Source organism: Pygocentrus nattereri, chromosome 10, assembly GCF_015220715.1.
Source record: "Pygocentrus nattereri isolate fPygNat1 chromosome 10, fPygNat1.pri, whole genome shotgun sequence".
NCBI classification, from domain to species: Eukaryota; Metazoa; Chordata; class Actinopteri; order Characiformes; family Serrasalmidae; genus Pygocentrus; species Pygocentrus nattereri.
The window spans coordinates 17166274-17193731 of record NC_051220.1 but is presented as its reverse complement, the minus strand read 5'-3'; the positions used below and the strand labels follow the sequence as shown (position 1 = coordinate 17193731).

The 27458-nt window shown below is 38.3% G+C and overlaps 1 protein-coding gene across 4 annotated transcripts in view; it reads right to left on the bottom strand.

Annotated features, from left to right (window-relative positions):
• Positions 1 to 27458, bottom strand: part of LOC108430665 (ryanodine receptor 3-like) — a 329117-nt gene that overhangs the window by 175074 nt on the left and 126585 nt on the right. For 2 of the 4 annotated variants that reach the window (XM_037541686.1, XM_037541687.1), the window contains exons 14-23: positions 23189 to 23369; positions 19708 to 19843; positions 14504 to 14599; positions 14109 to 14227; positions 11705 to 11838; positions 10819 to 11060; positions 9417 to 9609; positions 5254 to 5470; positions 4531 to 4635; positions 3630 to 3632 (exon numbers count right to left, since the gene is read on the bottom strand). In XM_037541686.1, the coding sequence (XP_037397583.1) occupies positions 3630 to 3632; positions 4531 to 4635; positions 5254 to 5470; positions 9417 to 9609; positions 10819 to 11060; positions 11705 to 11838; positions 14109 to 14227; positions 14504 to 14599; positions 19708 to 19843; positions 23189 to 23369 (1426 nt within the window). The remainder of the gene's footprint in view (positions 1 to 3629; positions 3633 to 4530; positions 4636 to 5253; positions 5471 to 9416; positions 9610 to 10818; positions 11061 to 11704; positions 11839 to 14108; positions 14228 to 14503; positions 14600 to 19707; positions 19844 to 23188; positions 23370 to 27458) is intronic. The other 2 variants (XM_037541688.1, XM_037541689.1) reach the window with 1 other exon arrangement.

Sequence of the window (27458 nt, the reverse complement as noted above, 5' to 3'; positions counted from 1 at the left end):
CTACTGCAGATGTAAAGAGGCCCTAATATCATCATATTCTTGAGTCTGCTTAGTCTGCATATACCTCCTCTTTGGATGATGCATTAATAACTTGGCATGTACACTTAGTGCTACAGACCTAGTACAGCATTATTGCTAAGGTAGGAGTAAAAATCCTAGGTGTTAAGTGGCTGTAAGCCAGGGCTACTATTCACAAAGATTGAGGTAGGATTGCTGATCTAGGATACCTGTCTATGGCACCCTTATGTACAAAACCTGACCCTCGGCATTAAATTATGGAGTGGAGAAAATCTATAAAAAAAATTCTGATTCTAATCTTTCAATTGATACCACAATGTTGTTTGCAAGGCAAAATATAATGATTTATAATGATTCCAAATTACAACAAACCATTTATTAAAAAAACGTTGAGTATTAAGGAAGTTATGGCTGATTTAATCATGAGAACTCAGCATCTCGCAACACACTATATTTGTTTATAAGGGGTTCTTGACTGCTCCAACATCATTATTAAGCAATATTTTGCAAAATTGAGCAATATTTTGATGATTTTACATTGATTTCATTACGTAGAATATAAAATGTAAAATAAACAAATAAAAAGCAAACAAAAAACATCAGAAAGTCACTCAACAAAAGAATTAAAACAGAACCCAGTGCTGAGTCATATTTTAGGGTCATTCTAATGATCCAGCCTGTTGATTTGTTCATAAAACCCAGTGTGGCTGATTTTAACCCAGCGTTTTTTGAGTGTTTTTTCATGTACTGGTTAACGTTAGCTGAAATTTTCACAACTAAAACAGTCACTACCAAAATATTTGGTAAAGTTTTGGAAGTGTTATTACTGTTTTTTGTGACAAAACGTTAAAACAATAAACATAATTCCGATAAAGGGTCACTTACCACAGAAGGATGTTAGGCTAAAGTTTTCAGTTCTGTCTTTGTATTAATTTGACAGAATGAGCCATACAGTCTTCTTTAGCAGAAAAATCTGGGTTTTTTTTTTACATTTTGCCCTGTTTTTGCAACTGTTCAGTCACATAGAAGAAAGCTAACTTAAGCACACTTAAACACGTTCATTAAACACATTCATTGCATTACTATGAATGGCCTATGCAATTAATTGCTTTTACTCAGTTTATCAAAATGATGATAAAAACCCTCAATGTCTAGTGGTTGAAATACCTTTAAACTTGACCAGAAAGGTGAAAAGCAAATAAACAATGCTCTACACAAAGGATTCTTGTCGTTCTTTTGCTTCATTCCAGCAAGTGCAGTATAAATTTTGGAAACAAATGAGGATCTCTATGCCTGGAGTCATTTAAGGCAGCAGCGATCTCCCTGCAAATTTGAAGCCATCATCAGCCGTGCCAGATTCATCTCGGTACAGCGCGGCAGCTCTCTGTCCCTCAGCCAGCACCGCCTCACCCTTCAGCTAACGAGGTCTCATTAAAAACAGATATAAAATCCCACCCACAACAGCTGGGCTTCAGCTACGGCAGATTAATAAACGAGGGGCTTGGCCTGGCGGTCATAGCAGTTCTTGCCTCAAACCCAGAACTCTATTAAACACTGGAAAGGCTGCTTTGCAGGACAAAATTGCTTTGCAGCTGAAAAGGAGAAGGATGAAGTTTAAAGTGATAGTTTGGCAAATTAAAACAAATTTACACAGTCCTTGCCCCAAATGCAGTGGGTAAGCCACTATGATTTATGTTTGCTACACACTGGAGTTATGAGGCTAATGTAGCTAACAATAATAGAAGTTTATACTGCACCAATTAGCATTACACCTGCCTAAATGTGGATTATAGCAAAGTATAACATGCTGTTATTAATTTTAAAAATGGTCAAAAGTATGTTACATAACTTCAAACAACCTGAAGCATGGATGGTCTGAATTGTGCCTTTATAGATAACAGCCTGGCATACAGTGTCAGACTCAACACAAGCTGGTCTGTTTCTAATGTTTTTAACACCATGGTTTAAGGCAAGAGCATTGTGATTCAGTATATAGCTTGTGCAAGGATCATTGGTGGGTAAAAGCTCCTATTCCTTTTAACTATTAGCCTTTTAACTCCTATAAAAAACTAATGAACCAACCTTAGACATCAAACATGTCTTAGCTGATTGAATACGTCTGGGTTATGGGGAATATTGGGAAAATTAGATTTTCCATCAAAATGTCACTTTAAAAGAAGAATGGTGGTGATGTAGAGGTACATATGACTAATACACACGTATGACAACACAGAGATCACATCTATAGGCATAATTATAGACATAAGAATAGGGTTAAGTTCACTGTTAGATGTTGATTTTCTGTCTCTTAAAGGGCCCATTCTGGTCTTATTAATTTTATCACAAAAATAAGATAATCACTTACAGTTACCATTTTGTAAAATAGCCAAAAGTGTGTGGACACCATTTCAATGGCATGGATTCAACTAGGTCAAACACACTCATAGATAACAGGTGCCTATCATATTTCTGCCCTGCTAAAACTGCCCTGGTCAATTGTAAGTGCTGTTATTGTGAAGCGGAGCAACATCCCAGTGGTGAAGAGGTAGGCCACACAAGCTCACAGAACAAGATTGTTGAGTGCTAAAGGAAATTTTCTCTCCTTCTGCAACTCTTAGTAGTGAGTTCCAGACTTTCTGGAAGAAACATCAAAAAGCCTGTTCATAAGAAGTTGCATGGACTGGCTTTCCATGGCTGAACAGCCACACGCAATACCCAAGACTTCAATGCATAATGCCAAAAATGATCCGGGTGTTGTACAGCACACCACATGCTGATGCAGCAGACACATTCTCTGGAGTTCTGAATCACTATGCCTCACTTTTTGGCAATCTGATGGAAGAGTCTGGGTTTGGTGGATGCAGGCAAATGTTACCTGCCTGAATGCAACAGTAAAGTTTGCTGGAGGAGATATAATTGTCTGGAGCTGTTTTTAATGGTTTGGAGTGGACATCATACATTCAGTGAAGGGTAAGCTTAATGATACCACATGCAATTACATTCTAGTGAACCATGTGTTTCCAACTTTGCCGTAACAATTTGGGTAATGCCCTTTTGTGTTTTAGCATGACAATGCCGCTGTGCACAACGCAGCATCCATAAAGAAATAGTCTGCCAAGTGTGAAACAAATTGACTGCCTGGCCTTGTCATACCACATCAGTGCCTGACCTCACTAATGCTCTACCTGAAAGACAGCAAAATCCTGTAGTCATGTTCCAAAATATAGTGGAAAGCCTTTCCAGATGAGTGGCAACTATTATAGCAGCAATGGAGAAATAAACTCCATCTAATGCCTATGTTTTTGCAATGGGATGTTCAACAAGAATATATGGATATGATATTCAGTTGTCCACATACATTTGGCCATGAAGCATGTATAGGTCTGGTTTTGCAGACAGAAATGAGACTAAACTGATTTAGTGGGAATCCATGTGTGTGGTCACCAACTGAACCCTTTAGATCTGAGTAAATCAAACATTTCAATCAAGCATGTCAATGATATATGGGAGAAATGTCTGAGCTGACTAATCTACTGTGCATGGAAAACAAAATGGACACAATAAAGATGTTTCAATAGCACAATGAAACAAAATGATCTTAATTCACTTACCCTCTGTTTTATTTGAACAGCAAATTATAAAAGAGAAAGCAAAATGAAGTACTGAACAGGGTCCTCCTATGTATAAATGATGAGTTATAAATTAAGGACAAATATGCATCTGATGTGCAGTAGCTGAACATAGAGCTGGGTGGTATAAAGGTAATAATACCGTGCTATTTGAAAATAATGTGTTAGATTTCTGTTCCATGTCTGAATGGCCAAATAAACACATTCAACTCATTTCTATTTTAGAGGGGCTCACAGACATGTGAAAGGCAGGAAAAACTAAGCATGATTGCGACTCACTAGTTATAGATCCAAACACCACAGAAGAGGTTTAACTCCACCTTTCTGTTTTTTTAAATGTCAGCTGCTCGACTTCACTCCCTCAGATTAGTATCATTGTAATCTAACCTAACCTCAGTGCTTTAGTTAGCTGTTCTGTGGTAAGCAGAGCTGTGATAATGCTAGCTAAGCTAATGCTAACCAGCTCTTCTCTCCTAGTTAGCAGTTTAGTGTTTAACATTTAGCAACTGTTAGACAGACAGCTTGACATATATGAAACACTAGCTTAAAAATTCTGCACTTATTTGTTGACCATGTAAGCAAACGTTTCTGAATTGCTTTTATATCATTTGCAAAGCTTTCACATCCCGTCTCTTTAGTAACACACTACACCACAGTTTGGGGACAGTTTGAAGGCATAAAAGAATTGGATACCACCCAACCCTAGCTGAACGTTTTCTTCTGTATGTGATAGGACTATAGGGTGTATGGGTAATGTGAGTTCATAGGAATGTTCTGGTCACAACTAAAATGTATGATTATGTGTTAAATGGTAAGGACTGTATGTTGTCAGTATGCTGAATGTGTTTCAGTCTGGGTTTTGTTTTGTATTGAAAGGCAGTACCTTGCCATATGACCAGCCAAGTTCGATCTTGTTCATAGCCCAAAGCTCATGGATGTTCTCAGCCAGTCTGTCGCGTACTTTCTCCAGGTGAGGAGGCATAACAATCTGTGATATATGGAAGAAATTCACAAGGAATCACTTATTCATTCCTCATTCAGATATTATCATTCATTTATTCATTGTTTGTTGATTGTTCCTGAATTAATTTATGTACTCAAATTTAGGGGTTAAGGTTTGGGACATCCACCTCCCAAAAGAAAGCCTAAACTATAAATGTTGATTATATATATATATATATATATATATATATACACACACATACATACATGCATACACACATATATATATATATATATATATATATATATATATATGTGTGTGTGTGTGTGTGTATATATCGCTGTTGTCAGAAGAAAACCTTGTATGTGTGTATATATATATACATATATATATATATATATATATATATATATATATATATATATATATATATATATATATATATATATATATATATATATGTATAATATGTATATGTTAATCTTATTACTATCTCAATACGATAGTATTATATAGAGATCTGTCCAACAGTGCTAGAACAAAAACAGCCAGAGCTTCTGAAAGTGGCATAAGAAGTGACTAAATGCCAGCAAGTCTGTCAGATCAGATGGTGACAGATGTTCCCACCTCCCAGCTTGTGTGTGTGTGTGTTTTTGTGTTAACCTGAGAGGTGTCCACTGGTGTGGGTATGAAAGAGGCCTGGGACAGAAACTGTGTGGTGCCCAGCAGGTCTCTCACTCCGTCCATGTCTCTCTTGTACTCCTTCACTGGCTCAACCCTCATCTTCTCTTTGGGCAGCAAGGCTTCATAGCATGGTGCATAGCCTGACGGAGGCAGGAACTTGAAGTCTCCATGACGACCACCTAAAAGGAAGCGCACCCTGCCGAGCAAAAGAGGGCCGGATGAGTGGACTTGAGCTGGGATGAAAATTAGAGTATGCTTTGCCCAGATGTGGACTGTGGGCATTAGTGCTACAAAAGCTGCTGCTAGAGAGTCTTTATAGTGAGTGAATGAATAAAGAGACAGAACTCTCAATTCAGCTATGTTTACATAAAGTCATCGTACATTCTACAACATGTGTTCTTAATAAAAAATTTTAAAAAAACCTGTAAAAATGTTGTTTAAATTTTAAAAAGTTATTTACTAGGGTGTATTAAATTAATTACACTTACACAATAATAGAAATTAAACAGTACAAGAATCTGTGTCTTATGCTCAGTCAACTTATTTGAAGTTCACTTAATTCTAAGGAAACCTGGCAACTTTTTTACTAAACCATGTATTACTTTATATGTCAGAAACAGAACTGAAAGAACAGGCAGTGGACAATCATTATGTCCTTTAAAATAGACATGAATTGACTGGGTCCAAAATGTTTCCTCTTGTGTAAACAAGATTATTGAGAATTAAGAATATTGAAATAATCACATGCTTAAGTTTACTTGAACACCCTATAAGGCATTCTAATCCAAAAATCATTCCAGGTGGTCTTATCAGACACACTTCCAGTCATGAAAATGAGTAAATAACAAAATCTCTATTGCGTGCTTCGCTGCTTTAAATTAAGTTACTTGAATGAAATCACACCCACACACATATACAACCAAACTGAACTGTGAAAGGTAAATGAAGGTCAACAGACGCAGACCATAGCTGAGCTCCTGCTGTGAACTCCTCATGGCGGTCCGCTGACTGAGTGCCTGTCAGTCTGCCTGACTGACTAAGCCCCCATGGGCTGCCATGGCTACACAGCATTTCACATAGTCCCTGCACTCCTTCAGGTCCTCTCTGAGCCAGACTCAAATAGAAACCAAAGTAGTAGAGCTGACGCACAAGTCCATTCCAAGTGCCATAATCAATTATTCACACGCCCACTATAGATCCAAAACCTGGCTTCACTGCACAGTGGCTAGACTAACTAGCTCTGGTAAATTGATAAACTGAAGACTCAACATAACAGAAAAATACAAAGCTTGCAGCATCACAACTGGTCTGTCTGTCTGTCTGTCTGTCATATATATATATATTAGGTGATTTAAGTGACTTTGAACGTAGCATGGTTGTTGGTGCCAGAAGGGCTGGTCGGAGTATTCCAGAAACTGTTGATCTACTGGGATTTTCACACACAACCATCTCTAGGGTTTACAGAGAACGGTCCGAAAAAGAGAAAATATCCAGTGAGCGGCAGTTGTGTGGACGAAAATGCCTTGTTGATGTGAGAGGTCAGAGGAGAATGATTCGAGATCTTTCTGGCAACAGGCAACAGTAACTCAAATAACCACTTGTTACCACCAAGGCTTGCAGAATATCATCTTCGAACGCACAACACATCAAACCTTGAAGAAGCTTGGCTACAGCAGCAGAAGACCACAACGGGTGCCACTCCTGTCAGCTAAGAACAGGAAACTGAGACTACAATTCGCACGGTCTCACCGAAATTGGACAATAGAAGATTGGAAAAATGTTGCCTAGTATGACGAGTCTCGATTTCAGCTGCGACATTCAGATGGTAGAGTCAGAATTTGGCATAAACAACATGAAAGCATGGATCCATCCTGCGTTGTATCAACGGTTCAGGCTGGTGGTGGTGGTGTAATGGTGTGGGGGATATTTTCTTGGCACACTTTGAGCCCCTTAGTACCAATTGAGCATTGGTTAAATGCTGCAGCCTACCTGAATATTGTTGCTGACCATGTCCACCCCTTTATGCCCACAGTGTACCCATCTTCTGATGGCTACTTCCAGCAGGATAATGTACCATGTCACAAAGCTCATATCATCTCAAACTGGTTTCTTGAACATGACAATGAGTTCACTGTACTCCGGTTGTCCACAGTCACCAGATCTCAATCCAATAGAGCACCTTTGGGATATGGTGGAACGGGAAATTCACATCATAGATGTGCAGCCGACAAATCGGCAGCTATTGCGCGATGCTATCATGTCAATATGGACCAAAATCTCTGAGGAATGCTTCCAACACCTTGTTGAAGTATGGCACAAAGAATTAAGGCAGTTCTGAAGGCAAAAGTGGGACCAACCTTTTACTAGGCATATAGACATAGGTATATACAGTGTACATATATATATATATGATACTATATACTAAATTCCAATATTTTCTAAGTATATGTATACTCATATCTGTCATTAATGTGTATGAAAGAACCGCATGCACACATCCTAATCAGCGTCACGTGACTAAGCCATGTGCGTCAACAACAAACTAAACAGCAGAACAAGCCTTAAGAGCTGTTGCTCTAAACAGCTCTCAGTTGTTCATTATTACAGCGAGACAAAGATGAAAAAAGATCAGATGCTTTTCCAGCATTTGCTGGAACTAATCCCAGGTTAGGTTAGGCACTCTTGCTGCGTTAACACTGAATGATGTGTGGACACGCAAATCTAATCTTTTCAAAAAAGATCTACACCACTTTCATATGTGTTCCTAGATCGGATACATATCTGTTTCATACTTATGTGACCTTAGTGAGAAACGATGGAACAGAATTCATGTGGGGTTTTTTTGCATGTACAAAATCATTCAGCATTAATGTGGCTGCAGCACAGAACGTGAAGGTACAGCCAGTAAATGGTGCAAAAACAACACATCTGACCCTTTTTCACCTTCATCTGGCTCAACAATGAACACCTGTGAGCTGTTCAGAGCATACTGAAGACAAGATCTAAGCAAAGAATCGAATTCAGCAATGAGGCTTGTAATGTGAACATTGTGTCTGATTCTAAACACTGATACATGGCCAACATGGACATGCACACATCCTAACTCCTGAGGCAGCAGATTTGAATGACATCCCTTTAAATGCTCTGTTACACACGTCTGTAACCTAAGAATAGCTCAACCAGTTGTATACCGAAGTCCCTGTAGTTAATCAACAATAAGCCTTGGTATGCAACAAGCCTGGGAGTGTAATGGGTTAAAGTGAACATTGGCAGACTATCAGAATAGGTCACTGGTGAAACGCATGGTTCAATAGGTCCTGCTAATTGCACACCCTAAGCAGAGCAAATTGTCCACCATCAATAAATAGTGCCTCTTTTAGTAAATCATCATAGGATTTTTACTTACACACACACACACGCACACACACACACATCTTTTTAATAATCCTTTTTAATATTCTCAATTACTTAGTAATTGTTAGATTATTTGACTATTAACATAATCGCCAGAGATAAACATAGATTTAAATCGTTACATGGTGAATATATGTTATGGTATGCTATGCTTTACCAAAAAAGTGGGTCTCACTTTATTTGGATAGTCCACAATAGTCCCCTATGGATTATCTACAGATATTCAAATTGTTAACAAAGTATCTGTTGAAACTCAGTTGATTCTAATCAGTGGTGGGGTTAGGGTTAGGATTTAGACTAGGGTTAGGATTTGGACCAGAGTGATGGTTGGGTTTAGGTTTTGGGTTGACGTTAGGTTAGGATTAGAGCCAGGTTTAGAGTTACAGAAAAATATGGCCAGTTTAGTAGATATTTAGTTGAATGTAACTTGAAAGTAAATTAACTATCTACAAAGCATCTGAAGTGGATTATCCAAATAAAGCGTTACCAAAACGTGTCGCTTGTGACTGCAATAAAGACAGATAGCAGTCTGTTATGAAGCAGCCGGGTGCAGAAAAAATCTAAAACAATTAGACTATGAGAGCCCACTAGAGCCTGAAATGTACTTCGGCTTAAATGTCTGTCAAGCTGGTAGCCATGGCAACCTGAAAATTTGCACTCGCCCACTTATTCGCCTGCATGCACACACAGAGACATAAGCAGATAATGTTAAATAACAAGGAACATACTTGACCCCAGCAGAGAAGCTGACCACAGGGAAGAAGAGGCCGTCAGTGTTGAAGTTTTCGAACATGCCTTGCACGGGCTGACCATTGATCCTGAAGGAGATGCTGGGAACACCCAAGTCCAAACAGCAGCTTACCACATCGTCTGATGTGAGAATGTGCTGGTTTACTGAAGCCACCGTTCGTGGAATTCTCCCTGCAGCACAAAAACAAACAAATGCACTAACAATGGTTAGCAAAACTTCTGTGTTTTTACCCCTTAAGCGTAGTTATCACCAGCAGTAGCAAAAGCATGCCGTAATGCAATATTTATTTCTCACTCATAACTCACTGAAATACGTGCAGAAATTCTTTTAGAAATGTGGATTCTGAACTTTTAATCAATATCACAGTCTCGTGTTGCAGAAATCTAAACTGTCCTTTACATTCTTGCCATGTTTTTGTCATTTCTTGAGATCAAGAATATCGAATGTAAAAGTAAGTCATGACTTAAGTCACGGTGTAGTTAAATATGTAAGAATGTAAGTACATTTGAATGATATAGCACAATAAAAGCAATAACATTAAAGTAACCACATGCTCACATTAGCAAGTGACAGTAATATTTAAGCAGTAACTTGTATTTTCTATGGAAGCAGACGATTTGTAGGTGTAATTAAGTGACAACCAAGCACTGCAATAGGACAGCGAGCTACAAATCGAGTTGAGATTTTCGCAATTTTATGCAAATTAAGTTTCACATGGTGATGGAACAATTTAAATGACTGGCTCAAACTAATTCCTTGATATGCAGGTCTGAGCTTCCTAGCTCTCTAAACTTTCTGTTCATAACAGCAATTGTTCTTATTCCTCAGTAGCATCACACAGGAAATGGATGAGAAGCTAAAAACTTATATAATATACACAATAACAACAATATACACATTATTCACACAAATATTGTAGTTATTATTATTATTTGTATTTATTTTGACCTGTCCAGGGTGTGTCCTACCTAGCACCCAATGACCACTGGGACAGGCTCCAGCACCGCCGCGACCCAGTTAGTGTGTATTTTTAAATTCCACAATACAGTCAATTATAAAGGCAGCATTGTGCTTCTCTAACATAGTAATAGAAAACACTGTACAATAGAGAAGTCTTGATTTAATTTACTATTCTCAACATGGATATGAACATATTGCCATCTGGATGTCAAGTTGAAAATAGTTCACAGAATTTGATTATATTTAACTGAATAGAGCACTTTGAGCTGCTGCTTGTTAAACAGGTGCTCTACAAATGTATCATAATATTAATCTTTAATTGAAGAGTCTAAACATTTAAAAGAAACTGTTGAAACTGATGTCTATCACTTATAAATAAACAAAAAAATAGATCTTACTGTTTTTATTTCAGAACATACCAGACCACAAATAAAGTCCATCGAAGCCGTAAGAGTAGAGGTCATCACCAACTCCATTCCCGCCCCAGCCCTCTCCACCCCCTGGGTAAGGGGCATAGCCTTTGGTGGAGGCCCACCCGACCCGAAGGTGAGTAGGCTCACTAGTCATGAAGTGCTCCACCTGGTCAATCATCAGCTCAAAGTACCACTTCTTATACTGAGCTGAACCTTCCCTCACACCCAGAAAGATGTTCGGTCTCATGCTGCAGGTAGGACAGAGGCAAAAGAATAGTCAGTTCCCAGATCTGCGTGTCCTCACATCCCCCCATCCCACCTTATTTTCAGTTGAGATTGGTGCAACCGTATGCTGCAGTATTCTAGACTGGTCACAAGATGTAAATTAACTTATATAACACATATAACACAGTTACATAACACAGTTATATAAAGTGAAATGTATTGTACACCAGAAGTGGCAGCCAATCTATTTGTCTTTATTTCATCAATGTAGCCACTGTATCAGCAGCACTCCTACAGATTAGCAGTCACATGTGCATAAAATGCAGTTAAGTTTCAAATCTATTTTTGCCACTTGCCTCAAATGGCATGCCTCTTGAAGCTAGAGATGACGTAAAACAAACAGCATTGCGGAAAAGTGCAGCTGCCAAAGGGTAACTAAATTAGCCAAATGCAAAGCTGTATGCCAATTCACTTTCTTTGTGGTCTTGATTCAGTCTCACCCAACGGTCTTGACTACAATACTAGCAACTGAGCAGTGGTGGTACAACAAGCTAAGTGTATCTCATAATACGGTCAATGAATTAGGATATAATGTAGGTGTTTGTAGTAAACTGGCAAATCAGTATGTATAATTAAATAATTTGCTAATGGATGAAAAATTGTTTACCTTTGTACATCATTGACCAACCGTGTCTGAAGTAGCAGGTCTCTCTTTGGGAGCAGATGATCACAGATTAGGTTCTGATTGGCTCTCACAGCCACTCCATTACAAACACAGAGAGAGCAGAGAACATCTAGAATCTGAAGACAAACAAAAAAAATGAATCCCAAGGCCATATCTTACTATTCAGTTCATTTAGTCGGATGAAAGGATTTGTCTTGCGGGAATGCATTACTATTCCATAAGGAAAGTCTCAAAGTCTCAATGTGTATTTTTTATCTTAATTAAACTTTTAAGTATTTCTTTTTTCTGTCCATTTTGTTTTTGTGCTTTATGTTGCAAGGATCACAATGTAAATAAGCTTTAGGACTTTGTGTCTTATTTCTTGATTATTTTAATGTGTATAACAGCTGCTTTGTGGTGTTACATGAATTTTTACTATCCAATCAATTCAATTCAATTAATCTCTTAAAGATAGCAATTTATCAGTTTTGAAATCAGATTGCTATGTCCAACTTACACACATGCCCTACCAACTAGCTCCTCCACTACCACATCACAGCAGGCTATGAGATTGCTTCTGAGGAGGATTTACAGGCCATTCCTGTTGCTACAAAGCGTTCTATATTATTCAACCAACTACAAAACTGACAGGATTCTGTTGGCACCTTTTAGAGCAAACCTTTTTAGAGCAAACACGTTTTTAGTGCTGGTCTACACTAAAGAGGTGATATTAATGTAACCAAATCTAATATACTGTTTTTAAAATAAATAAGCATTTTAAAAATGCATTCATAACCAATTACCAGATTCTAAAGTCAAAGTACTCAAGCTATGACACAATTAACCAACACCTTGCATTCAAAGCATGTGGTTTTAAAGAAACATCTAGAAAACATCTACAAGTTTATTTGTAGTGATGAAATGCTATCCACATGATACCAAATATAACACTATCACAGATTTACAGAAAACATAAGACAATCTAAAATAGCCTAAGAATAGTTCAGCTAGTTTACATTCAAGTCCCGGTAGTTACGGAATAAAAAGCCTTTATATCTAATGTGTCAGGGCATTGAAGGGGTTAAACTAGTGAAACACAATCATAGTCATTATAATTGGCATACGTCAGAGGTTAATAGATTCGCATTTCATGTATCACCACTGCAACTGTCACACCTTCACAGCTGAGTATATACTGTATTTGCTAAGCGAAGGGCTATGGCTGAATACATTAGACCAGAGGTCTTTAATTAAAATTCAATAAGGTTTAGGCAAAGAAATTTCCTCAAAGGTCCGGGAACATCATAACGTCTAACATGCATTATGATCCACTGCCATATACTGTATACTGAAGTATAAGCTATATCAACATCTTACGCAGCCAACAACTGAATGTCGAATCAAATAAAGTACAATTCAGTAATATTTATTCAGTTTTCTCTTTTTAGAACACACCATGTAAAATAATCTGGCTGTCTTTCTTCTCCAATTGCTATGTCTCATTGTTGGACTGTGAGGTTCCAGGGTTGGTACTGTAAAAGTTACGGCGATTAAAATAGGACCACCCAGTCAAAATTAAATAATTCTCCTTAGCTTATTGGTTCTAGGTCCAGGACATAGAACAGTGTCTGGAACTGAACTCTGACCACAGTCCACTTATTAGTGACCTCTGCACTAGACCACGAGCTTCAATCATCTGTCATTTCACATGTGCTCAAGTCAGACCTAGCACTGTCTATAGTTTATACTGAAGAGCTGGACGTGATGATATGTTGATTTTGGATATGTAGATTTTGATTTACAGCTAAAGTAATATACAAAAATGCTTTACAGTTCATCGGAAATTAAGGAATATCATTCTAAAACTGTAGTTCTCTATTCAAAATCAATTCATTACATACAGTACTGTGCAAAAGTCACAATAAGCACCGAAACGTATTATTTGAAAACATTTATCTTGGATTATCTAAGATTTTCTTATTTTCAAAAAGTAGTAGATCTTTCATGAGCTAGTTTGAAGAAAAAAGTTTGATTCCAGAATTCTCAGGTGCCTACCTTTTCTGGCACTACTCTGAATCTGAAGATAATAGGATGGAAATCTTCTTATTATGTCATATTCATAGGAAAAAGGTTCCCTGAATATTACATGGGCTTCCCAATCGTTTTAAAAAATATATTTTTATTAGTTTGGAAATGGAAATTAACATTTTTTGACCACAGGATAAGTTCAAACTCAAACAAATAAATTCACGTGTGGGTTATTATTTGCAATGGTTTATTTTTCTTAGAAAATAATCTACCAGGGATCCCATGAACACATGCTCTATTAACCTCAATTTGGGCCCACTTGTCGTTAAAGCCACCCATGCAAACCAGAACCCCATGTGAAGAAAGAGGGGAAGCCAACCTTGTGGTTGCGACCATGTTTGTATAGCAGCGAGATGATGGACTTAATATGTCCTCTCTGAATGATGTTGAGTGCCTCCGGACTCTCGATTAGGATGCAGTGGAGGACCTCCAGAATCCCTGAAGCACGGAATCAGTCATTACAGCCCAGTGCAACAGAAGCAGTAGGAACAGATGAGAGTGCACAGAAGACTGTGTTTCAAAGAGATGCGGCAATACTCTAGTGAGTATAACCAGACTTCAAAGCAAATTACATGTCTGTGTAGGTGTACAGACTTACAAACTGGCAAAGTAGTCACATGAAATATCTTGACGCAGTAATGACATGACATTCATGGAGGAAAAACCAAGCAAACAGTATTCAGTGTTTCAGTAGCTGGATAATAACTTTCCTACCTGATGATGACTCCAGTCGCTCCAGTTTACTGACCAGCCAGTCGAGGTTTTGGGAGAACTGTGTGCAATTATTTCTATTTCCACGGATCAAAGCAGCTTAAAAATTGAAGGTATAAAAAAGGAAAAAAGTATTAAAACCAAGTATTAACTCATACCATTTCTCAGTGGTGACTATGTATGTATGTATTCTTAATGTTAATGTTGTTTACTCTGGACAACAAGTGTCCTTTTCGCAGGCTCGTTGTCCATCAGATGTTGTTGAACGCACCACCTCCTGTATATTAAGCCCTTCCTGAGGCACTAGACTTGTTTAGCACTTGTTGTTTAGTTCACTCCCAGTTCATTCCCACCTTAATAAGCCTATTCTATCATGTTTTTTTTTCAGACATGTGTTTGCATGCTGCTTGTAGCAGATTCTCATATATCTCAGTGATCCTCTGTATCTATGGATGTAAGCGTGCTCAAAGTCAGAGGGTGAAGCAGGGGGGTTTAATAAATGCAACAGTGACATTCATTTTCACCTTTTCATTTTATATTCATAGTTAATTTATATTGATTAATTACTCTTATTACATGTTAATTTGGGGGCCCATATGCTTGTGTTTTAAGGAGGAAAAATATTTAGTATGTGGGCCTGTTGCCCCTGGTTCTATCCAACACTGTTAAATTCATTACCTCATTGAAAGATATGCTAATAACCCTGCATCTCTTTAAATGTCAAACCTCCTCCCAAGGACATGAGTTTCAACATCAGACGGCTCAGCTTTCATGTATATTAATTACAATACATTTTAAAGAAGGAGGTCCTAAGATGGAAGATGGTAGGGGATGTTGATTTCGAGCAAACTGACAGGGTCACCTAGCTCTGGCAGATGGGGAATAGAGGACAGAAGATGCATCCGAAATTCGGTTAAGACCGAAGTGACGCAGGAGCGTCTGTGTGTGCGCGCACGTGCCAGGGGCCGAAGACCGCAGCCGAGACGTGGGCAGCACACCAATTCTCCCTCCTCTGCAAAGGCTAATCACTCTTTCCAAATGCAGTGTGAAGGACACAGCTCTGCGAGAGGGACAATCGAGCAGTCGAGAAGCACAGTTTGGTCTGAGCCCCAGCCTCTTCTGAGAAGCCTGCACATAAGCATGCCGAGAAACAGGCCAAGGCAGTTCACATTAAAAGCTGAGGAAACTCTGTGCCGCAGGTGATAGCGTGTAAGCGAGGTTTGGAATAGGGACAGCAGTGCCTGTGTTATTTGGGAAAGCTGAAGGGACATCAGCTGCCAACACAGATGCTGATGAGAATGGATGGCGTGCTTTATCATGGATTCAAAGGCCATCTGCCGAGATGGGACCTTGACATGACTGAACTGTGTGTGTGCGAGGTTTATGGATCAGACAGCTCCCTGCGGGGGTAAACAGGATGCCTTTAACATATTAAACGTAGAATGGTGAGCCAATAAGTGACAGAAGTCCAAGTAGAGAGTAAAATGGTAAAAGCATCGTTATAAAAGCAAAAAAAAAAATTGGTGTGTGAATGTTATTCATAGTCCTTACAAGTCTAGACATTTTGGGACAGATTTACTAATGTTTTGCGCCATCCAAAATCCTGTTTTTGGTGTCTGTAATGAAATGAAAAGGCCGGGGCTGCTCTTTTTGTACATTTGACTCACTGAATATGCAGTGGACGTTTCTATCTCAAAGCACAAAATGCAGAGAGAATATTATTATAACGAAGTTGAAAGTGTTGCGATTTATTAAAGTTGATCATAAATATTGACTGTATGCTGTTGAACTCTGTGAACAGCTTATTTCTGGCATTAATGTGGCTGTCACTGATGTTGCTAAGAGAGAAAAGAGAGACTTTATAAAACTAATTTATTTTCAACAATTGACATTTTGTCAATGCCTGTCACATTCTTAATTTAAGAACAATAAAAAATGGAAAAATAGTATTTTCTAATTCTGTGGGTATATTTAAGAGTGTTTTGTCTAAATAAAGATTTGACAGTTTTTTTTTTCCTGAACAATGGTGAAACTCTTAAGAGGATGTGTTCACCAGAGGTTCAAATCATTAAAAGTTCCCAATCAAGCAGAAAGCTCTCAGTAAAATGAAACAGAATATGTAGAAATAATGTCTTATTTTCTCAAAATAATTACATATTATTTAGAAATATTCACACCCTTTCTGGAAGAGGAATGGCCTTTTCTTTATCTTTTTGTGACCTACTAAATAAAAAATTAGAGACTATAAGTCAGTATTTTAACCTAGTGAGTTACAATTTGAAGTAGAATCAGAGAACGATAATGTTTTCCAAACTACGCCCTTCTTTAATACTACAAACTACGCACTAATACTTTACATATTAGACTGTATACACATATTAAATGCATTTCTAATGGTGGTGCACTATTATCACACCCTATTTAGGACAGCAGTATGTGGCTTGGGACGCAGATCTTTCCTTCTACCAGGAAAAAACAAGATTTTATACAAGAAGCCTGTGAGTCAAACACGTGGCTATATTGCAATAATAGACTTAGTCGACTAAAATCGACGTCCAAATTAATTGGCAAATAATGTAGTAGTCATTACTTAGTGACGTCATTACGCGTCTTTCTCTAACGAGGCGATGACACGAGCACATCCTCCACGCATCTGAAGAGGAAACGCGATAGTTTACTGTGGGTGAAGATTCAGCTTGGCAAAATACGCCTCGTCCCAAACCGCATACTAGATCACTAAATAGTGTGTAAAAATAGCGCATATACTATTAGAAGTGCACTTATTAGTGTAGTATGTAAAGTACAGGAGTGTGTGGTTTGGGACGCGACGATAGTTGTGCTACTTAGCTAATGCTAATGCTATAAGCCGTCCTACTTCATGTTTTCAGCTGAGCTGTAACATTTTCTATTCCGAAATGCAGGTTCTCTGGAATCGTTAATGGAGCTGCAACAGAGAAGCAAGTAACTATTGTTCACAGCGACCCTGTCGTCTTAGCGTCGAGGCCGCCGGTGCGGTCAAACTCGGCGAACACAGGAGAAAGATTTACAACAGGTTTCTGTTCTCTGCGAACGCTTGGCACCACTCGCTAACGGTTTAGGTAGCTGGATAAAGGGATAACATTGAAATAAAGCGTTTACACGGAAGCGTTCAATTTTAACAGTTTATAGAGGAATATGCCACAAACTTTCGACACTTTTCCATCCGCTCCATCAGAGCGCGTCTCCTCTGCTGAGCGGAGTGTCTGCTCTCAGAGAGCGAGTCCCTCACAGGAACATGCAGAGATGCTGACTTGCCTCAGTTTCACTGAAGACCAGTGACTGTAGCATTTAGTTGCAGCACCGTAGACACAACAATTCACAGAGCACAGACTGCACTGTTTACATTTAGAAAGATTTTAAAATTTATTTGATTAAAGAAAAACTGATTTAGTGGTGTTATATTTTATCGCTGCTTCTTTACATATTCTTGGTTATGTTATGGTAATTTTATTTTTTACCTTTTTGTTTTAGCAGGAAAGTTAATTAAAACAGTGAAATCTTGAATGATTTTCATCTGTAGTGTCTTCATTGATAGCAAATGCATAAAACAACCTCAAGCTAAATTTAAAAGTTAATAGCTACTAAAAAGTTATTTTGTAATGTAGTGATTCATAATCTGAATAATCGATTATTCGTTTCAGTAATCAAATCGATTATTCAACTATCAAAGTAGTCGTTTGTTGCAGCCCTATATTGCACTGATGATAGGTTAACTATGAAGTTGTACCTGTGTTCAATTATTAATACCATCTTTTTTTTTTTTTTTAACACTATCAAAGCTTTTCCTAATTTGACTATTTTGAGCCATATGTGGTAGTGCAGGCTGAAGCTTAGCTGCTGTTTACTGCTATGATAAAAAACTGTAGCCTTCTCATTCAAACACAGCTTATAAATGACCGTTAAATGTTTACATCAGACTCCACTGGACAGTGTGTGTTAGTAAACTAACAAAAGCAACAGCAAAGTGGAAAGTAACAATAAGTCTCTACTGAAACAATAATCTAAAAAGCTGTATGAATAAGAGGAACAGAGCTGCAATTGCAGCAGAGTAGAAATCTTTGACTTCATTTATTCTACATATTATATATAGTCATATGCAAAGGTTTGAACACCCCAGTCAAATTTCATTTATTTTTTTAAAATGAAAATAAGTTAAAACATCCTTCATGGCGAACATCTGTTGCAAAATTTCAATTTATTTACTGAGTGTAGCAAAAATAAAACAAAGAAAGAAGTGTCATAACTTTTGCACAGGCACATTTTCTTATTTTTCCAAGATGTTAAATTCTGTCATTGTGTATTTCTCAATGGACAGTCAGAATGGACCCTGGTGATGGAAACTGGAAACTGTGTTTATTTTATGGCAATAATATTATAGTTATTATGAATTATTGTCACACACATTCAAATTAAAAAGAGAGATAAAAAGACCAAAAGGAAATGTGATTCCTAACAACTGTGCAAGACCTGGTAGACCACCAAAAGAGTCCCCATCCGATAAACAGCAAATAAAGCTTTCAAATTTGAGAAAGAAAAGAAAATCAAACTCCATTCTTGCTTCAGATCTTCAACAAATCTATGGGTGCTTCTGTCCATCCTTCCACTGTGAGAAGACAACTCAACACCATAAGTCTGAAAGGATGTCATTTTACAGATGATCAGTATGAATTTTTTAATTGGCATCACTTGGATCATGAGAAGCAGAAAATGCAAGGAGTAGAAAAATATCGCTGCAGATTTCTTTGAAATAGTAAAAATTGGTGGCCAATCAACTGTCTGTGAATGTCAGGACCACCCTAGACCCCCAATGGGAGGTTTAACGGGACGCAATACTGTTTGGTGTCTTTTAGTGGCTATTTCATATTTGAACTTTAACAAAAAGATATTATAACTTCATATCGTTCAAATATTCAAAGCTTTCTTTTAAAGAATGTACAGGAAACCAAACTGCCGTGCAGCTTATAGGAAACGACAACATGCGACTGGGTGCCCACTGATGTTTAGGGTTTATCCACTTTTTATAACCATTACACCCCTGGATAAGATAAGGTTAACATAGAAATAGAAATTGTAAGCCAGCATTAGTGAACTTTCTTAATAGACAATAACAGCACTGGTAATCAATGGGCTGCACATCATGGAATGACCTTAGGTGTCAATTGTCTTACCCAGCAGCTCATAGAGCAGGTTGAGGATGTCTTTCCAGGCTGCTCCTGCCTCTTCTCCTGCACACTCTCCAAAGTGTGCCGCACTGTTGTACACACTCAAGCGATCGATACAGTTAGACACCAGAGTCAGCATTCCCTAAAACAGAGAGTAAGAGAAAGACAGTAATACTGACAACATGCACCCATTTTACCTACAGTTCATTGCTCACTGAACTCACTCACAGGTGAGCTGTGACCCTTTGGGTTGAGGTCATCTCAGCCATGGCACAAAGCATGTGCCATGAAAACGGAATATTCTGAAGATAATTTACAGCTCTTCAGTCAGCCTTATGCTAGCCATCAACAATGAAAAATGAATGCCAAGACGGTACTGAATAAAAGATAAGCTGAAGATGGCAGCTCTCAGCAGTGGTAATTAGATAGCTAGAGATTCACAAATACTATGAATATGATAATGAGTTTAAGAAACCATGAATAAACCAAATCATAAACTACTCTATTAGCATGTAATTCCAGCAATTGAGCAGAAATTATCTAAAATGAGGAGGCTAATCTAAAATTCATGTTCCTATTAACTCTTACAGGTCCAAAATATTTTATAGACGTACACCAACAAGCCAAAACATTGAGAGTATTACAGATAAAGCAAGAACACTGATTATCTTGTAATCATGTAATTATCTTGCCGCATGTCAGGCTCTGGGTTGTATTAGAAATTAAGTGAACAGTTAACAGTCGGTTCTGTAGTTAACGTGTTGCATGTGGGAGAAATAAGGCAGGAGTAAAGACCTGAGCAGTTTTGACAAGTGTTAAATCATTATGGCCAGATGACTGGATCAGAGCATCTCCAAAATGACGTGTTGGATGCTCCTGGTCAGAGTGGTGAGTACCCACTGACAGTGGTCCAGTGAGCGACAGGTGTTAGGTGCCCAAGACTAACTGTTGCATGAGGGCCACAAAGGCTAAGCCGTCTAGTCAGGACCAATCAGAAGAACTACTCTGGCACAAGTTACAGAAGTTTTTAATGATGGTTATGTGAGGAAAGTGTCACAACCAGAGGTGGACGAAGTACACAAATCATGTACTTGAGTTAAAGTAGAGATACCCAAGGTAAAATATTACTCCAGTGAAGGTAGAAGTCCTTACTCTAGACCTCAACTTGAGTAAAAGTACAAAAGTATTTGGCTTCAAATGTACTTAAGTATCAAAAGTAAAAGTAAAGAGTAATTATGGCTCTAATGTCCTGTTATCATTTTTGCAACAAGACTCGCTTCATGAACTCATTTTAGGTGAAAATCCTCCAGCGTCTCTCTTGGTAAACCAGTCTTTTAAAAGAATGTCATTAATTAGTCTGACACTAATCTCTATTAAAATAATGTGATCGTGAGACACAAAACACTGAAGGCAAACAATTTCCATCAGGGAGAACCGAGTGGCTCTGAAATCACTTTTACAAACAAGCAAAGTTTCAGTTCAAAATTACTTTGTAAATTTGTTACAAGTTGAATAAAACTGGCTTTAAACTCAGGTTCACAAATAAGTTTTCCTTTACTATATTGATCTGTAGGTCTCTGTTCATAAACATAAACTAACAAACTAAATTTACTATAAAATGAAAGTGTTTGTATGAATTCAGAAAAAAGAAACCTGCCAGTCAGAACTATGTGGACATATTTCTATATTGTGGTCTATTTACAGGTTAGGTTAGTTCCATCATTAGTGTTCTTGCTTTGCGCTTCTTTTGTTTTGACATGTTACGTTTTTATACACACAAAACAACAGATTTCTCAAATGTAGTGGAGTAAAAAGTAAGATATTTGACTTTGAAATGTAGTGGAGTGAAAGTAAAAAGTTGCCCAAAATGGAAATACTTAAGTACAGATACAGAAAAAAACTACTTAAGTACAGTAACGAATTACATTTATTTAGTTACTGTCCACCACTGGTCACAACACACAGTGCATCACAACTTGCTGCCTATAAGGCTGTACAGCTGCGGACCACTCAGAGTGCCCATGCGAACACCTGCCCACCACCAAAAGAGCCTACAAGCATTGGAACTGGACCTTGGATCAATGGAAAAAGGTCACCTGGTGAGTCCAACTTTCTTTTACATCACAGGGCTGTGTACACATGTGTTGTTTACCTAGGGAAGTGATGGCACTAGGATGCACTGTGGGAAGAACACAAGCCATTGGAATGAGCATTATGCTCTGGGCAATGTTGTGCAAGGAAAGTTTGGGTCTGGATGTTCATCTGGATGTCAGTTTTGCACATGGCGCCTACCTAAACGTTGTTGCAGACCAGGTCCACCCCTATATGTCAATGGCAGTGGCCTCTTTCAGCAGGATAAAAGTTCAAGGTGCTGATCTCACCTTCAAATTCCCCAGATCTCAATCTGATCCAGCATCTGTGGGATGTACTGGAACAACAAGTCCAAACCACAGTGGCTCCACCTCACAACTTACAGGACTAAAAGATCTGTTGCTAATATCTTGGTGCAGATACAACAGGGCACCTTCAGAGGTCTTGCAGTGTCAATGCCTCAGTGGGTTGGAGCGCATTCAGCAGTACACAGAAGACCAGCAGCAGACTCATTTGGCTATCAATGCCATTTTGGCTCACTGATGTATATATTATTCTCAAGAACAAAGTCAATGTGCTGTATTGTAAGTAATGTAATGTAACACATTCCATAATATTCTGTTCTTACGGAACACTAGGAATTACATTTACATTCATTAACAAGACTGAGACTGCGATTCTAACTTTTTATGTTTGTTTTAAAGTCAACATATGGCCAAATATACATACCTTAAATTATATTTTTTCTATCTGCAAAACAAGACTATATGCATAATAATCTTTCATTAAATTCAAATCATAATATAATATCTCCTCTTTGACTTACAAACACAAAAATGGGACCGATTGCATGTTTAGAACATGCACATTCATCAGAAAAAGGAAAAAAAAAGCAAAAGGTTTGTGGTAAGATTATGAACAGATGATAAGTGGGTAAGATGATGAACAGATGATAAGTGGCTTGTACTAATTAAGGGCTGAATTTACTGAGTGGTGGAGCAAAAGCACCAGTGCACTTTTGTATTTCTAGCCTGACGTAGCTCAAACAAGAGGAAACCATCTGACATCTCATAACTGACAAGTTCAATTTTTGACCTCAGGGTCTAATGTAAAAAGACAGCCCCTACAAGCCACTTGTGAAATGGACAGAAACTCCCAAACAAAAAACTGCTGACAGTCATAGAGCGATACTCCGAAATACAATGTGGCGTAGGAAAAACAGAAAATAAATTGATTCCCTCTTGAAAAACAGGGGCTTGGCAATTTCAACCTGCTTGTTTTGCCCACTACTAAAATAGCCACTTAAGAAAATTGAGTTAAAGAAAAAAACCTGCTCAGAGAGGGACAGAAAACCCTGGGTTGCTTTATCACAGCTTGTCTGGCAGACGGAACTGACCTCTTGCTTGAAGAGGTTCTGGCGATTCTTGAGGGAGCGCAGCTTTATCTGTTTCTCCTCATGCTCCAGCTCAGCATTAGGTAGCCGGAAATAAGTGATCAGGTCATTGAGGGTCTGGAGGACCTCCTCGATTGGCAGAAGCATGATCACACGATTTTTCCCAGCTAGATTGTCCAGGTCTCTGAAAGGAGGAAACACCATCCAAGACTAAGATTTAAAGGTTACACAGTTGAGGGGTAATATTAGGACCAGCAATGAGTAGCTATAGAACAACAAAGTGGCTTGAATTCCTGAAAAGAAGCCTCCAAGGTAAATGAGATGTTTATCTTTTAACATGGTCCCATATGTGGGCCCACACTTCATGCTAATAAATATAACATACATACAGCTTCACTGTAGTTACTGAATGACATGCAGTAGATCCAATGACATTAATAAGCTCTCACTTACCTGGCAAACTTACCATTAGGAATCATAGTAGTTAAACAAAAGCAACAGAGCCCTCCCAATTTGAGCGCTTTTAATGGATTCCTCAACATGAAAATTTTTTTTATGATCAGTATTTTTATTGAACATTTTATAATTAGCACAATTTACAAAGCCTCAGAATAAACAGTAGTAAATATCACAAAGTGAGGAGCAGGGAAAAGAAAGTTACAGTATGTTATTATTATAATTATAGTATCAAAGATGTACAACATTGTTTATTTTCAAAACAAAACAAAAATAAATAAAAAATAGTAATAAAAATAAAAAAAACAACAAATAAATAGAAATAAATAAATAAAGGGGGGTGTATATGTAGTGCTACTACCTTAACAGATGTGATTTGATCATTTGGACAGGTGTGCGCTATGAGGTGGGGTTTGCTGAGTCTGAACCAATATGACCTAGGAATTTCTGCCACTTCTAAAAATACTGATTAGGTGTCCCCATCAGCCTGAAAGAGAGTCTTTCATAGGAGGCCACTCTTTTTAATAACTCATACCATTCACTTAAGGTGGGAGCCTGAGACGACGTCCAGTGTCTCAATAGTAGCCTCCTGCCTACCATAAGAGCTGTCTGGATCCATTCACAGTCATGATCAGTCAAGGAAATCAAAGGGCCTGGATCCCCCAAAACATATAGGCTGGGTAGATAGGGATATTGCACCCCGATTATCATTTCGATTGTTCCATGTAGCTGCAGCCAGAAGTCCTGAATTACCGAGCAATCCCACAGACAGTGAATTAGTGTACCTTCCAAAGAACACCTCCAGCAAATTGGGCAGTCTTTCAAGTTTGCTCTGAATAACTTACTAGGTGTCCAATAAAAGCGATTAATAATTTTAAGCTGTACAAGCCTAGTTCTAAGTTCTCTGGACATTTTCTTTGATTTCCTTAGAATATTTAACCAATCATTATCAGTGAATGTAACATTTAAATCTTTTTCCCATGCTGGTTTTAGCGAAGAGGGTTTGATGGACATCTGTAGCAGAATATAGTAATACCTAGATGCTTCATGACCAAGGCTGAGCAAATTAAAGAAATGTTTTTGATCCTTTGCCTGTGGGGGTTGTGTACCAGCCCCAAACACGTGTAAGTAAAGACTGCGAATTTGGAGATACCGCCAACTCTGGTTAAGGGGCAGTCTATATTCATGCTGGAGGCACTCAAAGGATTTAAGAGAATCCCCTACATATAGGTCCTCCACCATATGAATGCCCTGCAGTACCCAAACCTTCCACAGAAATGGAGACTTGCCAATACATTATTTAGGATTTGACCATATGCTGGAAAGGTTGTTCAAAAATGGACTGAATCCAACCAGCTTTGAGACTTTGCACCATACCCACTGAAGATGTGAAATGACTGGGTGATCTGACTTCACAAAAAACAAAGTTAAATTTTGGGGCAACATTCATTTTAAGGACATTGGCCTTTCCCTACAATGAGAGATAGAGTGGGGACCACCTGTCTATATCCGCTTTAAAATGATCCAGGAGAGGTTCTACGTTAACCCTACTCAGATTAGACAAATTTGGGGGGAACAGGACACCGAGATATGTTATTCCTTTCTGAGGCCATAGAAATCGTGAAGAGAATGCTGTTTTAGGGCAGTAAGATGTCAGGGGGAGGGCTTCACATTTAGACCAATTTATTTTATACCCTGATAGTTTGGAAAATGAATCAATAGTTGTTAAGAGAGAATTCACCGATCTTTCGGGGTTAGAAATAAATGTTAAGATGTCATCTGCATACAGCATTATTTTATGGGTCTTTTGGCCTATCTGAACACGAGGGAAGTCTGGATACCGCAAGAGGCTCTAATGGCAAAGAAAATAGAAGGGGGGATAAAGGCGATCCTTGGCACACTCCTCTTTGTAGCCTAAAATATGGTGAAATAAGTTTGTAACAACAGCCCTGTTTGGGCCCTGTGTACAAGATATGTATCCACTTTATGAAGACATCTCCAAATCCAAAAGCTTTCAGGGTCAGCAAAAGATAGCGCCACTCTACCCGGTCAAATGCCTTCTCGGCGTCTAATGACAGGGCAGCTACAGGTTCTTGGTCATTCTGAACATGCCACATGATGTCAATGAACCTTCTGATATTATCTGTAGAATTGCGCTGATGGATAAAGCCAACCTGGTCGGGATGTACCAGTGTCTCTACTACTTTATCTGATCTCTTTGCTAAGACCTTATCTAGAATTTTTGCATCACAGTTAATAAGAGAAATTGGTCGATAGCTCTGACAGTTATGGGGGTCTTTACCCTTCTTGAGGATGAGAGAGATCAATGCTTCAGACATTGGCGAGTTGGCGATTCAGAGTTGGCAGAAGAGAACCATTTGCAAAAGATTCTTCATACATATTCAGTAAGTACGGGGTTAGTTCCTTACAATACATTTTGTAAAATTCTACTGTAAACCCGTCTGGGCCAGGTGATTTGCCAGTAGTTAAAAGTGTAATCGCATCAACAATTTCCTCCTCAAATATGGGTTTGTCAAGCTCCTCTTTCTGGTCTGTTGAGAATACTGGTAAACTAAGTTTGTCAAGGAAGGATTCGATCTCACCATCATCCACCGCCAACAATTTTTATAGAAATTATAAAATGATTCATTAATCTCTTTTGTAGAGGTTTTTAATTCCCCACCTAGATCTCTTATACTTGAAATTGTGCTTAAAGATTCCTGTTTTTTTATGTAGCTGGCAAGTAGTCTGCCGCCTTATCTCCTTCCTCAAAATACCTCTGCCTGGCTCTGAAAAGAGAGAATTCCACTTTTTGTGAGAGAAGAGTATTAAACTCATATTTTAGTTGTACCAGTTTGAGTATGGACTCATTGGACAGGTCTATTTTGAATTTAGCTTCTGCGACACTGAATCTCTGCTCTAATTCCAACTGTCTTACAGTACTATTCTTTTTTTTGTAAGCACAGTGTTGGATTATGTGTCCCCTCAAAAAGGCCTTAAGTGCTTCCCAAGCCACAGCCGCAGATGATGCCGTAGGCAGGTTAGTTTCTGAATACATCTTAATCTCAGCATTAAGTGCCGTTCTAAATGCTTCATCCATCAGCAGACTTGAGTTTAGCCTCCACCGACGAGATTTTATTGTTTGGGTGAATGGTTGCATATAAAGTGTCACACAGGCATGGTAAAATTGCAGGCATTAATGTTTTGGATATGAGGAAGAAATCAATTCTTGAAAAGGTTTGATGTGGGGAGGAAAAAAATGTGTAGTCCCTTAATGTAGGGTTCAAAGTGCGCCATATATCCACCAAACCTAAAGCTTCGCACAGATTTTCAAGAACCTGCTTTGATCTCCGGGGTTGGGAAGTGTATGGTCTACTCCGAACGAGCAAGACCTGATTGAAATCCCCCCTAGAATGACTGGGTGATTACCCATTCTATTTATACGGCACTCTAGGTCTCCAAAAAAAATTGGCTCATCCAAATTAGGTGCATATATATTTGCTAATATTAATGTTTGTCCCTGAATTTGTGCCTGAACAATCAAAATTCTACCCTTTCTATCTTTAAATTCTTTTTTGAATTGAAATTGTAAATGTTTACTGATGAGAATTGCCACCCCTCGGCTCTTGGTTGAACCTTCACAAGATAGAACATTGCCCACCCAGTCTCTACAAAGCCTCTTACACTCCTTGTCTTTGAGAGGTGTTTCTTGCAAAAAGACCACATCGTAATTTCTTGATTTCAAATGAAAGACATTACTTTTCTTCTTGTAATATTGTGATTTAACCCTTTCACGTTCCATGTGGTTATGCTCAAA